The sequence below is a fragment of the Prinia subflava genome, chromosome 5, assembly GCF_021018805.1.
Source record: "Prinia subflava isolate CZ2003 ecotype Zambia chromosome 5, Cam_Psub_1.2, whole genome shotgun sequence".
NCBI lineage: Eukaryota > Metazoa > Chordata > Aves > Passeriformes > Cisticolidae > Prinia > Prinia subflava.
Genome location: NC_086251.1, coordinates 29,718,468 through 29,731,898, shown reverse-complemented (window position 1 = coordinate 29,731,898; position 13,431 = coordinate 29,718,468). Strand labels below are relative to the sequence as shown.

The 13,431-nt window shown below is 47.0% G+C and overlaps 1 protein-coding gene across 1 annotated transcript in view; it reads left to right on the top strand.

The window, feature by feature from the left end:
• Positions 1 to 3,996, top strand: part of PLEKHD1 (pleckstrin homology and coiled-coil domain containing D1) — a 35,342-nt gene extending 31,346 nt beyond the window's left edge. The window contains exons 14-15 of the mRNA XM_063398725.1: positions 1,223 to 1,372; positions 1,768 to 3,996. Coding sequence (XP_063254795.1) covers positions 1,223 to 1,372; positions 1,768 to 1,928 — 311 coding nt within the window. The 3' untranslated portion in view covers positions 1,929 to 3,996. The remainder of the gene's footprint in view (positions 1 to 1,222; positions 1,373 to 1,767) is intronic.
• The last annotated feature ends 9,435 nt before the right edge of the window (positions 3,997 to 13,431 follow it).

Here is a 13,431-nt window from a genome sequence, read left to right as displayed (position 1 = left end):
ACTTATGAAGTTGCTGTGTCTGTACAGTTAAGGCTTCATTTCAGTGAAGGGTGGATGTACTGGGCCAATACAGAAAAGTCAAGAAGTCCTGTGGTATTCTGAGCACAGTTAGGTGAATAGGGATAAATAAATGTATAAATAGTTTTATGTCTATTTACCTACTTACAATTTACATATATTTAAGTAAAACAAGTATTATTCAGTAGTTTCTACATAAGATTTCTAAATGGAGAAAAACAGGCATGATTCTGAACTTCATCCCACTGGCTCAGAGCTATGGTAAGAAAACAGAGCTAAAGTGGATGTGTTGAGCTCAGCATTCAAGTAGAGCTTCACAGGGCATGAGTGAGTAACTGGTACTGAATGTCTCCTGATATTTCCAGCCTTAGATTTTGGAGGATGTTTGCTTCAAAAGAGTAAAAATGTATTGATGAGCAGAGCACTAGAGAAAATAAGGGACCAGCAATGTTTCCCATAACACTAGTCCCAGCACAGATCACCTCAGTCCTTCCAAGGGATTCCTGTAGCTCTGCCCTGCCCTTTATAGAAGAGTTTGGGCACAATAGCACTTAATGCCTTTGAACAGCAGGGAACCAGCAACAGGCAGGACAAGACTGGAATGGCAGAATAGACACTGCTCAGACCATAAGAGGGGAAATGGGCCAGGAAAAGCAGTTTGTGTGGGAGATAGGGCAGAATAATGCCAGAGTTTGGACATGGGGCTTTTCTTGGAGTTCATAATATATGTTACTATGTGCTAGTATTTGCTATGCTATTAAGAAATCCCTTACTTGTGTGGCTTGAACATGTGTGCCTGTGCTGGTGTTGCCAACATCTTCCTTTCCCAGTTAGACCTGATTGGTTTTAGAAGTCTTTCAAAGAAAGTATGATGAGCAAGGCTTTAGAGTTGAGAAGTTTTATCACAGTATCAAAGGCTTTTGGCAGTTGAATCGTGAGCAGTTGTGAGAACTACTGGCATGGAATGGATGGCTGCAGTTCTTTCTAAACTTGAGTATGCATTTGTTGGGTACTGGAGGTCTTTGTCACTTTGAAAATTAACATTTGAAAATGTTCTTTCAGATGATATTCTGGAGCTTTATGGATTGTTGTTCATGAAGGTCACCATAACCTGGTTTAGCCCATCAACGAGTGCATCCCTTGTGACTGGTTCACTGCTTGGGGTGTCTGTCCCATCACTGTTACAGAGGTGTTCTCTCCCCAGAGTTCTTTGAGGAGTGCATCCGCAATGCTGAGCTGGAGGCCAAGATGCCTGTGATCATGAAGAACTCCGTGTACATCCACAAGGCTGCCACTCGCCGCATAAAGAGCTGCCGCTTCCGCTGCCGGAGAACCAGCGCTTCCTGGAATGACAGTAGGTATCGGGCAGCCTCTACTTTACACCCTGCAGGAGCAGGTATGTGCTGATGGGGCTGGCAGAGCAGTAAAGTTGGCAAATGTCATTTGTATTTCATGTTCCTTAGCAGTAGAATGGAGCCACAGTGCTTCTTGGAGCTTCCTTTCCCAGAGAGCAGGCACTGAGTCTGTGTACTTGTTGCCTATTTCTTTATATATGTTGAAAGTTAAACTCCAGTGATGGTCCTGGGCCCCTAAAAAACATACTTAAATATAACTTAATCAGAATGCCTAATCACAGACTGAGTTAGTCAGTCTTGTTGCTCACATGGCTTGTGAACTCTAGTGAAGATTTATGTTCAGTTTGTGTCCCTGATGGAGAGTGCTTACCTTGCTGTGCTGTTCTTGTTTCAGTGAAACAGTCCCAGTCCTTCATCTTCTCGCATGCAGAAGCTGAAAACATTGAAGAGCTGAAAGAGGCAGCCAAAAGACTGAGCCGGGACCAGCGTTTTAGGAAAACTATCTATCAAATCATGAGGTCACAAAAGGATTCTGCTTCAGCGGACAAAAAGTGACTCTTCTTGGGAGGAGGCTTCTGAGATCAGCCTGCATTCAGCTCTGCAAAAGTTACAGCCTGGGGCACTAGGCTCAGAAGGGAGATCTGGCATTTGGTGGGGAAGGTGGGGGAGAGGTGTGTGTAGGCAATCCCTTCAGTTATTGGCTTTGCTTTAGTTTGAGTGCTCCTGCAGCCTGGCAGACCTCCTCTGCTGATCACTCCAGACCTGTTTGCTTCAGCTGCTTACATTAAGCCATGTTTTGCCAAGATGCCACAGTGGGTGCTAAAGTGAACCAGAGATGGTAGCTTAGGAAGTGCCTCTCCTTTCCTTCCCTGTCTAGTGTGTCTGCCAAACACAAGTGCTTCTGAGGAAGCCTTGAGCAGCCTATGTTCCAGCTAGTGTAATCTCCTCAGCTGAACACAGCTCACCCTGCTCTGCCTGATGCCCTCTAGGAGATGGCTCACTGCACACCCTCAGTCAAGCAGCACTTCAATGGGGCACACTTCCTGAAGACTGCAGCAGTCCTAGCCTCCCAAGCACAGGCAAAAGTATCAAACACAGGGCCAAACCTTTTGTCTTGATGCTACATCATTTCAAGCAAACAGCAAGAACACAAGGTGAAGACAATAGGAGGATGCTGTGGATTTGGGTCCAAAGAGGATCATGTACAGAGAAGAGCTTATAGGTAACTCAATGGCATCAATGCAAGCTGGAGGGAGGGTTCTGCTGTTTTCATGGTGGGCAGAACATTCCAGGGCCACCTCTACACATTTTTTGCACTGGGACATCTACCTGTGTCAGAACAGGGGAATGTGTGCTAGGGAAGGTGTTAACTATTTGCTATCTATTCCTCAGTGTGAAGAAGCCTTTGACTCAGTTTTGATGGCTTCCTCAACACCTCTGTAAAATGAGCTGGAAGGCAGGAGGGTGAGGACTGTCCAGCACCAAAACCCACTACCACCTCAGGCAAGCTGTCAGGGCTGTGGAACAGGAGTACAGGAGAGGAATCACTTTGTTGTGGAACCCCTTGCAGCCTCTCCCACCTATTTTAAGCAAGCAGTTGGCTAATAATTACCTATGCTCTAGAAACAGCACTGCTTGGTACTTACAGAGCACAGGATAAGCACACTTGGCGTGATGCCCTGTTTTCTCCTGTATATTAATTGGGAAATAAAGAAATAGACAATACAAAGGTGAATAAAGTTAGCATCACATGTACAGCTAGGAGTTAGAGGGTGGTAAAGTGCAGATTTACTGTACTTTTCATGGCATCAGGACCCCTGGGTATTATGTCTGTCCAGTGACACACAGGTAGTTGCTTGCTACTGTCCCATTCAGACTGTGACAGTGTCCATTCACAGCATTTGGCTTCTGGTCACCTACATATTTCCCTACCAGTTTAGTGCTGTTCCTAGGGAAAAGTCAAGGCTTGCTGGGAAGCAAGCCTTGTTTTACCAACCAGAGGAGAGGGGTTCATGCTGGGTAGAAGAGCATCTTGTGACAATGTAATGCTCCTGGGTGAAATCACTCTAGTGTGACCAGAGGAAAAGCTTTGAAAGCACAGCCTGTACTTCCCATTTCAGTCAGTTACTGACCAGTATCCTGCCAGTCATTGGGAGGTTTCATCCAGTCAGAGGAGCCAGCTCTGAAGGATGATGTTTTTATGATGATAGGTCAATATGGTAGGAGAAGATTGTTTCCATCATTCCTTAGCATACTTGATCCTTCTGTGGTTTATATGCTAGAAAGCCACAAATGAATTCTTGCTCCTACAAGGCTGAAGGGCTGTGATAAAGCAATACAGAAATATTTTTTCCTTTATGCTGCTCCCGAATCACCTCTAGCTATTTTCCAGTTACAAGGTCTATATTAGGTGATGCTGGAAAGGACAGAATAAAGGATAGCTAGGGAATGCATCTATAATTCAGGTAGTTAGGAAAATCACCCTGTGGCCTGTGAATACAGCATTTTTGTTCTATTACCATCAAAGCCACAATATCTGACTCTTCAGAAGTATTGTATGCAGGAGGTAGCCACATCAGGTCTTCCTTTACTGTGCATATTGACAGCAATAAGTAAATAAAAGTTATGCTGACACTAGAATGAATTCCTGTGTGTTCTTGATGCACTGTCACCAAAATGATGTTAAATTGCCTCTGCAGGAGTTCAAACCAATCATTGTGACACTCTCATTTACTGCCAGCACAGCTCCTCTGCTTCACTGAGTTGTTCTGTTACGTGCTTAACATCACCTCTCAGAAGGACTGGCTGTATGTAAGAAGCTACCATTGCTACACACTTCCACTTTTAAATTGTGTATAAAGTTAAAGCAGAATGCATCACATCTGAAGTGGAGAGGTCCCAGTTGCTTACCTGAAGTCAGTGAACAACTCTGTGTGTAACCAGCAATATGTGCCCTGAGCCACCAGTGAGGAGACGCTTTCCATCAGTCATTCCCTGCTGCACAGGAATCTGCTACCCTGTAATCTCCCTGGCAGAGTCAGCACAGAGCTGCCTCTGTGCACCACAGCATCTTCATTAACTGGCTGTCTCCTTTCAAAGGACACCAGAATTACTGATTTCAATATTCTCTGTGTATTTTTAACGCAATGCAGTAAGAGGAAGATGGCTTAGGGAGCAATTCACCTCTGTTCAAATAACCTCCACTAGTAATCCTAGATTGCTTTCTTCTGCTGGGAAAACTGGGGATGAGGTAATAACTTCCTCCAATGAGAAGACTTCTTTAATTTGTTCTCTTGTGCCTGAGGATAGAAGAAAATATAAGATGGTTTACACCTTTAAGATTTCACTTCAGGAGTTGCAGAACAGCTAGACTGGCTCTGAAAAGCCTGTGGCCATTCTTCACTACCTCCACCTTCTGGGTAGAACCTGGGAACTTCTTTTCCCTTTGAAGACATTCCCTGTTGGTCCTGTCAGAGACACTGCCAAGTGTGCAGCCTGCTAATTCTCCTCTGCATTGCTTTGGCTACTTTTCACAGTGTGAAGGATGGCTCCTGTTAAAGGTTTAATTAACTGATTTAAATGTTAGCATCATCCTCCTTGTAAGATGCAAGGCTGTTTCAGCCCCTAGTGAAGAAGAGTGGTTCCTGCTGAAGTGTCCACTGCCCCAGGGCTTTGCTCTTGCACAGAAGTAAATGTCAGAGAAAGAGGCAGCTCCAGCCCTGCCATCCCCAACCTGTGCTGCTTCTAAAGCAGAGAAAGTGGGTAAGAAATGGAAATTGCCCTCGGGGTCAGAAGTCAATAATAAGGGATAAATGGTTGCTGGTGCGTGTTGTGCTTTGCTGTGCATGGCGCACAAGTGACATGGGCTGGTAGCGGTTTTCAGTGACAAAGTATGGCTCTTTTTGAAGCTCCAGAGAGTAGGCAGGCTTTCTGCTTAGGACTTAGTGTAATATTAGTGTATCTCTATGGAAATAAGAGGATAGATTAGTCTGTTTTGAATCTTTCCAGTGCAGTCACATTTTGTGGGTATTAGAAGGACAGCAGCTGGCTCAGGCTGTATCTAGTAAGGAGAGGTTTGCTCCCAGGGAAGTGGCCCATGCTCTGAAAGCCTTGTCCAAGGCAGGGGCTTGCCTGGACACTCAGTGCTCCTTGGTGCAGGTGTGCCTGTGAAGGATGCGTTGATTCTGCCATCTTCTTCCTCAGGCACAAGGACAACTCTGCAGTTTTTCACCTAGTCTGTGTACAATTTTTTACCCACCTAGTCCGAGCATGGCTTTGAGTGGCTGAAATGACCAAGCCAGGTCACCTGAGAGCCAGGTCTGGGGTGGCCTGTTGGGGTGACAGTCACCGTGAGTTCAGCCACTATGTGTGGTTTGTTGAAGAACCTGCAGTGCATTTCTGTGCACTGAGATAACATCCCTTTTTCTATATTAAGTAACACTTAGTTCTTACTGCAAGCTTAACTCCATAGCCAAAATGCAGAAAGATCCACCCGAGTACTCAGTCAGGTCTGTGAGTCCTTCCTGCTCTTTGCAGGATACACTGTAGTGCTTGAACCAACACACAGATTTTGGGGTTTTTTTCAGTGTTGGCAGATCTGGCACTTCAGAGGAAGAAAAATGATAAAGGCCATTTTGTGGGGGTAACAAAGGCATCTTTTGCTAACTCAGAGGTGTTGCAATAAATAACTCAGCAGGGTCATGTGCTTTTATTTTGCCGTACCCTGAAAAGTGCAAACTTTGCAGTGCTTAAAATACTAAGTGAACCCTGCTTACCCTTGAGTTCTTCTTGACTGCACCCCTGCTTCAGACCTCTCTGCAGAAACCACCCAAGAGTGGCAGAATATGTCCTCTCCTAGAGTTGCTCTCCTCATTGGTTTCTTCATCATTAATTCTGTGGCGGGAGAGAGCTCCCTGTTCCTCCACACATCAGTGGCTGCCCTTAGGAGATGCAGCCCCTGCCTCTGCAACATGAGGAAAACAGGTTCTGTTTCTTATTGTGGGTTTTTTAATCTAAGTTTTGTAAAACAAGAATTAATATTTTTCACATCTCCATGTTCATAAGGGAGTTTGAAAGCGAGCTGGTTTTGGTAGGGTAAGAAAACTGACTCTGCAATGGAATTAGGCCCTGTTCAAAAGAGCTTCTGGCTCTCAGCCTTGATGGAGTGAGGCTGGAGGCTTGTGTCAGTCACTGCTGAAAGCACAGCCATGACCAGGGCAGAAGCATGTTTGGCAGAACTCTGTCTTTGGAACAGCTCACAGAGCATTCAAGGTCCCTGGGTGGCAGAGATGGGCTGTGCTTTTGGGTGCACTAATCTTAGCAGCAGTAAAAATGACACAGTGAGAAGGTGAGAATGCTGTGGCTTTTGTAACTAAGTAGAGGAGCGAGCTTTTAATGCAAAGGTTGCCAGAGATTGATTGGATTGTAACTTGCTTGGGAGTAGCCACCGTTTTAATTTCTCCTTTCCTGATTCTGCCAAAGGCAAACCACCTGCTTGTTGCCGGAAGGTGAGGAGGCTTCAAGAGGAAGGAGATTGAAAGGTAGGAGTGCAGCAGGTGTGACTAAAAGCTGCAGCACTGCTGATAGTTGGCGTGCTTCAAAAACAAAGTGTGTGCTATGGCAAGTGCCTTTCAATAACCTGAAGACAGCTGTTCGATTTCCCATAAGCAAAAAGCTTCCTGAATCCAGCCAAGGAGTCCAGCCCCAGGTGCTCAGAGAAAAGGAGTCTGCAGCTAAGGCCCTTTTTCTCTCTCCCCTCTTTACATGAGGCATGCCCTGTGATGCAGCCCTATGATCCCTGTGATTCAGGGATACGCTTATGGTCATTCTTTGTGGGTGGCTTTTTTATGCAGAGGCTGCTCAGGGGAACTGAAAAGGTGCTGGAAAGGTTTTGGGTATCTAAACATGGACTGGAAGAGATTGGAAATTCCTGTAACTTTCAAGGATTTGAATGTTCAGAAACTCCTCTAACCCTGAGCAGCAGCCCTCTAGATGCCTCTTTGATCAAGTGTGTGGTACTTCAGAGAGATGCTGCAACTCCAGAAGGGATGTGAGGAATGGCAGTGAAAGCTGCTTTTCTTTCTGCTTCTTCTTTTTCTCCTACATTTCTCTTGCAGTTGTTTCCTCCCATACACAAATACAGATCAAGTGTAGTTTAATGTGAAACTTATTTTAGATTAAGAGAAAGAATGTGCAGGCAGAGCTATATTTCCTGCTTGTGTAGGGGGAACGTGGGCTCCAAAATGAGGACAGAAAATTCTCAGCCATTCAAAGGTATCACAGATGGGTAAAATAATTGTGCTTATCACATATATCAAGCTTGGATAGGGGGGAGTAGTGGGATACACTGTATTTGAAGGTTGTAAGCCTTGCTGTAAGGGAAAATTAATTTCTTTGAAGCAGGAAATGTGTTAGTCCCTTGCCCTGGCTGATGCTGAAGGAACTAGAAGAGAATGTGCAGAATTAGTCCACTTTTAACATGTGGCTGGCTCCTGGTGCTGGCATAGAAATAGTTTTGGTGGCTGTTCACTACACAGAAAATCCCTGCAGCTGTGACCAACTGGTGCTGATCTGTAGCCTTGCTCAGAACCAGTGGTGGTGGTTGTGGATCTAGGGAGAACCCTCTGACCTGGATGCCCCAGAGGAGGTGCATGATACCCCTCCTAACACACTCACAGCGTCTCCATGTCATGGGAGCCTTTGGCTTCCCCTTGCAAGTGGGCATGACCTGGGCTTGCAGCTCTGCTGCCAGCCAGGAGCAGAGAGCCCCATGGCCACAGCTTGAGCTGCTCCTGCCACCTCAGGCCTGTTGCATCCCAGCATGCTGGGGCAGACCTTGCCACCAAGGTTTCAGCAGCAGAACAGAAGGAGGCATTTCAGTGAGCCAGCCTTGGGAAAGTCTACTGGGAACAGGGGTGAAGGGAGAAGAGCACCTCCTGATCCTGGTCCCCATAGGGCTCTGCTGTAAGCACCTGGTTCAGCTCCTAAGTGCAGCCTGGCTGTCAGGGGGGCTGACAGGGGGGGCTGCTCAGCGTGGGCTCTGCTTCATTCCCAGACCAGGGAAGCAGAGAAGGACAACAGAGAACAGTCCCTTTCTGGGGGAATGGGAAAGAAAGAACAGTCCTAGCAGGGAAGCAAAGAATAGCTGTTGTGGGTAGAACCCTGCAAAGGAATGAAGTGTCCTGAAAACTGGAGGGAACAGACCTGAAATAAGCTTCTGGGCCTTGGTTCTGGTGCACTGCCCATAGCAGGAGCTTCCATCCTGTCTGTCCTTGAAGAGGATCACAAAGCTAGCAAACAAATACTGCTTTGCACAGTGACTATACACCCTTTCCTGTCTATCCAGCTCTCCCTAGCTTTGAACAGGATTGCAGGCTGGCTGTTCATCACCTTCCCCTCCCGGCTGCTCCTCATCTTTCTGTTTATTCCTCTTTGGCTAGCTGGGGCTGTCTCCCCAGGGTGGAAATTAGCCTCACCCTGGTGGGGTTTGCAGCAACAGGAACAGTGGGAGGACAGTTCTGCCATGGTGGAGATGGGGGGCTGCTCTCCTTGGAGTGCAAAGGAGGTGAGACACGCCCTCAGAGCTGCTCATGCTTTTTTCATAACTCTGCCTTCCTGTCTAGAAATATTATTCATCCTGCTCCAAAGTCTTTCCGACTTGAGCATTCCATGCAGAAAATGCACAGCGATGGGCAGTGAACACCCCGGGCTCTTAACCAGGCACCTCCCCTCCCTGCTTCACAGCCCACCTCCCATGTGGCTGTGTGCCACACGTGGGTACAGAGCTGGGCAGGGTGGTGCCAGGTGTGCCCTCACCTCAGACATGGAGTGGGAGCCATTTCAGAGTCTTTGTGCCATGTCCTGTCCCAGAGTGTTTCACAGGGGTGAGGGGCAGGCAGAAGAACCAGTCCCCTCCACTGGACCTTCAATCAGAGGAGTTTGTCATCTATTCAAAGAAATATTACATAATCAGTTTCTTATTTTTATTTTATTTGTTTTTATTTTTATTGTTTTCCCTGAAATGAATTTGTCCAAAAGTAATTTCTGGTTTTTCCTCAGAGGCAGAGAGCAGACCAGGAAGTTTTATTTTCAGATGAAGCTTGGTGTGCTTTGTAACTGAAGGCGGCCCTGGAGGCTGTGTCTCTACTGTAGCTGCCCTGCCAGACCCACAGAGAAAGCCATGTGTGGGCAAAGAGCCCTGGCAAGGACAGCAGCCTGTTAATCCTGCATTAGAGACACGTCTGTGCCTCCACTCTGCAGCTACCAGGTCAACTGTGGCCTCAGCTTTTCCAAGTCTTTCAGCAACCTGCTCAAGACAGGGAGCTGAGCACCCTCCCAGCTGCCCTGGATGAGGGTCATGGTGGCAGCTCTCTGTGATCAGGGCTGGGCACGCAGCTCCCGTGCTGGGGAAGGGGCAAGCAGCCTGTCCCAGGGGCTGGGGCATGAGGCTTGGGGGTAATGTGGTTTCTGAAGCGAAGCACATAGAAAGCCTGATGTGCCCTTTTCCTTGCTGATGCTTTTCTCTGGAAAAACAATCTCAAATCACAATGGCTATAAAACTAGTGCATTTCCTAGCTCTAGCATCATGCAAATGAGTCAGGTCAGACAGGTAGTGTGCCAGAAATGTCCTCAGCATTTTCCTATCTGCATGATTTAACAGACTGCAGCTATATCCTAAGAGCCCTGGAAAGACATCCCTCTTACATGCACCAGGGATGTTTTAAGTATCTCTGAATGTCACTGAAAAAAACCAAGAAACTGTTTGCTCGGAGGAGATGGCGTATGTGTCCCAGACAATGGGGTCATGGGGAAAATGGAGGGATGGAGCTGCTGTCTTCTTGTAGCTGCAGTGCAGCGAGGGAGAGGTGGTGTTATAAAGAAGACTTCCTGGTTTAAGGCTCTGAATTAATTTGAATTTTTTGCAGAAGAATGGGCTTGCACTTACTACTGCTGTAATGGGATAGCCAGAGAATCAGAAGCTGTGGCTGCCTCTGAAGCAGGAGACATCAATTATGGAAGAAGGAGGCTGTGCTGCATAAGGTCAGAAGACAGTAGGACAGACAGGACTATATTCAGCTTTTTCTTTGCCTGTCCACGTGATGTTTGCCATGGCAGGGTGTGAGTTCCCAAGGTAATGTGAAATTAATCCTGTCTCCTTTCTATAGAGAAATGGGTCAGTATTTGCCATTCCCACAGCCCTGATACCACAGCCTGCTGTGTTATGGATGTTAGTTAGCAGTAAAGCCATGACTTCAGCTCACTTTCTGGAGGCTGTGTGTGGAGAAATGTGAATTGTACAGAAGTGGGATGTGGGTACTCATCATTAGATAGACAGCTGTGCCAAAGACAAATCAGATTTTACTTTATGGAATCTCCTTTCTCCTTAATCTTCAGAGATTTATTGAAAACAGCCTCTAATCTTTTCTGCTTGCCACAGACAAGTATGTTTCACCTACTTATCACAGGGTGAATTTTAGTGCCATTCTTAATCTATGGCAGAAAAGACTTGGGAAGAAGATCTGCAGCATGCCGTCTCTGGCACACATCAGGGATTTTCCCATCTGCAATTACTGCTGCCTGGACCAACACATTCTTGCATACACCCAGCACAGACCCTCCAGGAGGTATTCAGGAGCAGCAGCTGGCTGGGGAGCATGTGGGCTGGCAGGCTTGGCTGCACACTGAGAGCCAGGAGTCAGAGGAGCTCCCAAGGGAAACCTGGCAGTGCTTGAGCAAGAGGAAGGAGAGGAACCAGGGTGCTTGGTGGGAGGGAGCCCATCTCACACAGCAGGCAGGATCTGGTGCCACTAATGGGGAGAAGAAGGAAAGCAGTTGTTGTCCCAGGCTTTAGACAGGAGGGGTTATATTGAATTACATACATTGTCTGACATCTATTTGTATCTAAACATTTATGGACCATTTTTTAGGTCCATATATTTTGGGGGGAAGATTAATTGTTATCCAGGCTAGGTACTGTAACCTTTGGAGGCTGAAGGTTGGTGAATCCTCTGGAAGAGGTGGTTTTTGGTGGCCATGCTGTCATCTGGAGCATGGTAGAAATGTAGAGAAGTCATGATTAAAGTCTACTTGTAGGGAGGAGGTGAGACTTTAAAAAATGGAAAAACTCATAAGTAGAGGTGCCAGGCTGGAGCTCTATGGGAGGAGAAAGCAGCTCATGCCATTCCCCAGCTGACCTGGTGAACCTGTGCAGCCATTTCCATACCTGGGGAGCACCTTGTAGCTTGGTCAGAGGAAGCTCTGGGTTGTGTACCCAGCTGCATTTCACAGCCACATCCCTGTGGAGAGAAGCACACACAAGACAGGTAGGGAAGTGCTTGATTTCCATGTGGTTAATAGGGATCCTTTCCTTCACATGCTCTAGAAGAGAGATGTGGTTTTTATGAAGAGGCTGTGCAGCTTTCTGCTCCAGACAAAGTGATATTGAGGCTTGGATTGTGTGTTCTGCCTATCCTGGGGCTGAAGGGACAGTGGCTATGGGAGAGACATGAGGACAGGGCCCTAGACTCTAAGGCAGATGGTTCTCAGTGCATGTGCCCCTGTCTCTGCTCTTGAGAGTCACTTAATGGAAGAAGACTTTTTTCCTAATTAAGAACAATACAGAAAATACATAATGTCAGATTTCCTCAAAGGCACAGAGAAATGCAGGTGGGAAAGAGAGGGGAGCTGAGGAGTAGCAGTCGAGTGGAAAATTTAAAGCTTTATTAGCGCTCTGTGTTCCACAGAGCGCTCTGGGGTATTGTTCTTTGCTTGAGCTAAGAGATAGGGAAAAAGAACCTTTATTTGCAGCTAGCTCATCCAGGCCCCTTGCAGGGCAGGCAGGCTACTTACTCTGCCTGCCAGTCCTGCCTGTGTCTCTGCTGTGCCTGAGCTGTTGGGTTTGAGGTAGCTGTATGGAAAGGGCTCTGATATCTGTGCCCTGTCCCAAGAGGATGAACCCCATGCACATAACCTCAGTGAGCTGTCTGGAGGATCCACCAAGCTTACCAGAGACAGACATCTCAGAGACAATCAGACCTTTCATGTTCTGAGCTAAAGTAATAAAAAACACCTTTAGTTTTGATTTACAGCTGAAGAACAGTGAAATTTGCTAAACTGTGTTAATCTTGCACTTTAAGGTGAGAGCTGCTTCTCTCACATTCCACCCCAGTGCTGCAGGAAGCATCTCCTGGTGGGATGATGGAGGAGAGCAGTGTCCCTGGCTGCAGTGTGGCCCCTGCTGTTCACAGGTAAGGCACACAGGCTTGGCAGGGTGTGAATGTTTCACAGACAAATGGTAATAACCAGGCCCTTTAGGGAGCAGCTGGACTGCAAAAGGCAAGTTGTGCTGAGGGAGGTGAGAAGATGTCATTTGACTGCTTAGCTGCTTTTGCAAGGTACAACAAGGAAGATTTAGCACATATGTAATTTCAACCAGAGTCTTCAGGACCTAGACTGTTGTAGTGATGAGGATTCCTCCTCTGGCATTCCTGTCATGTATGTGAGGAAGTCACCTAGAAAGCTGCAAGCTATTTGTATTACCCAGCTTCAGGCAGAGAGCCTCATCCTCTCAGCCTTTCTCTGTACTCTAAGTTTACACCTTCTCCTTGTATGAAAAGGCCCAGCTCTTGGCAGCCCTCAGGCAGGAGACCACGGCTCATCCTGCCTGGCTCTGTGCAGAGGGTCCCGAGGCACCCCCAGCAATGCTGTGGGAGCTGATGCCCTGTGCTTGTGCCTAGTGAGAACCTCGCTTTGCAGCTCTCTGTGTCAGGAGTTTTCCTCACTCTTTTATGGTGGCAGCAGACCCAGGCTCCCCATATTTAAACCTCAGATGAAGAACTTTTCCCCCCATTGGTGTGAGTTGCCCTCTCGCAGTGCCATGAGCTGTGGGGCTGGCAGGCCCTGCAGCTCTGCCCTAACAGCCAGCTTACATGGGAATAGGACTTCCCACCTTCTGCTGAAACTGATGTGTAGAATCTATGTCCTCTGAAACTGTATTTCTAGGTATGTATGTTTCCCCCAAGGTAATTTCTCTTTTGGCCTCAGTCTTAGTGCTCAGGTA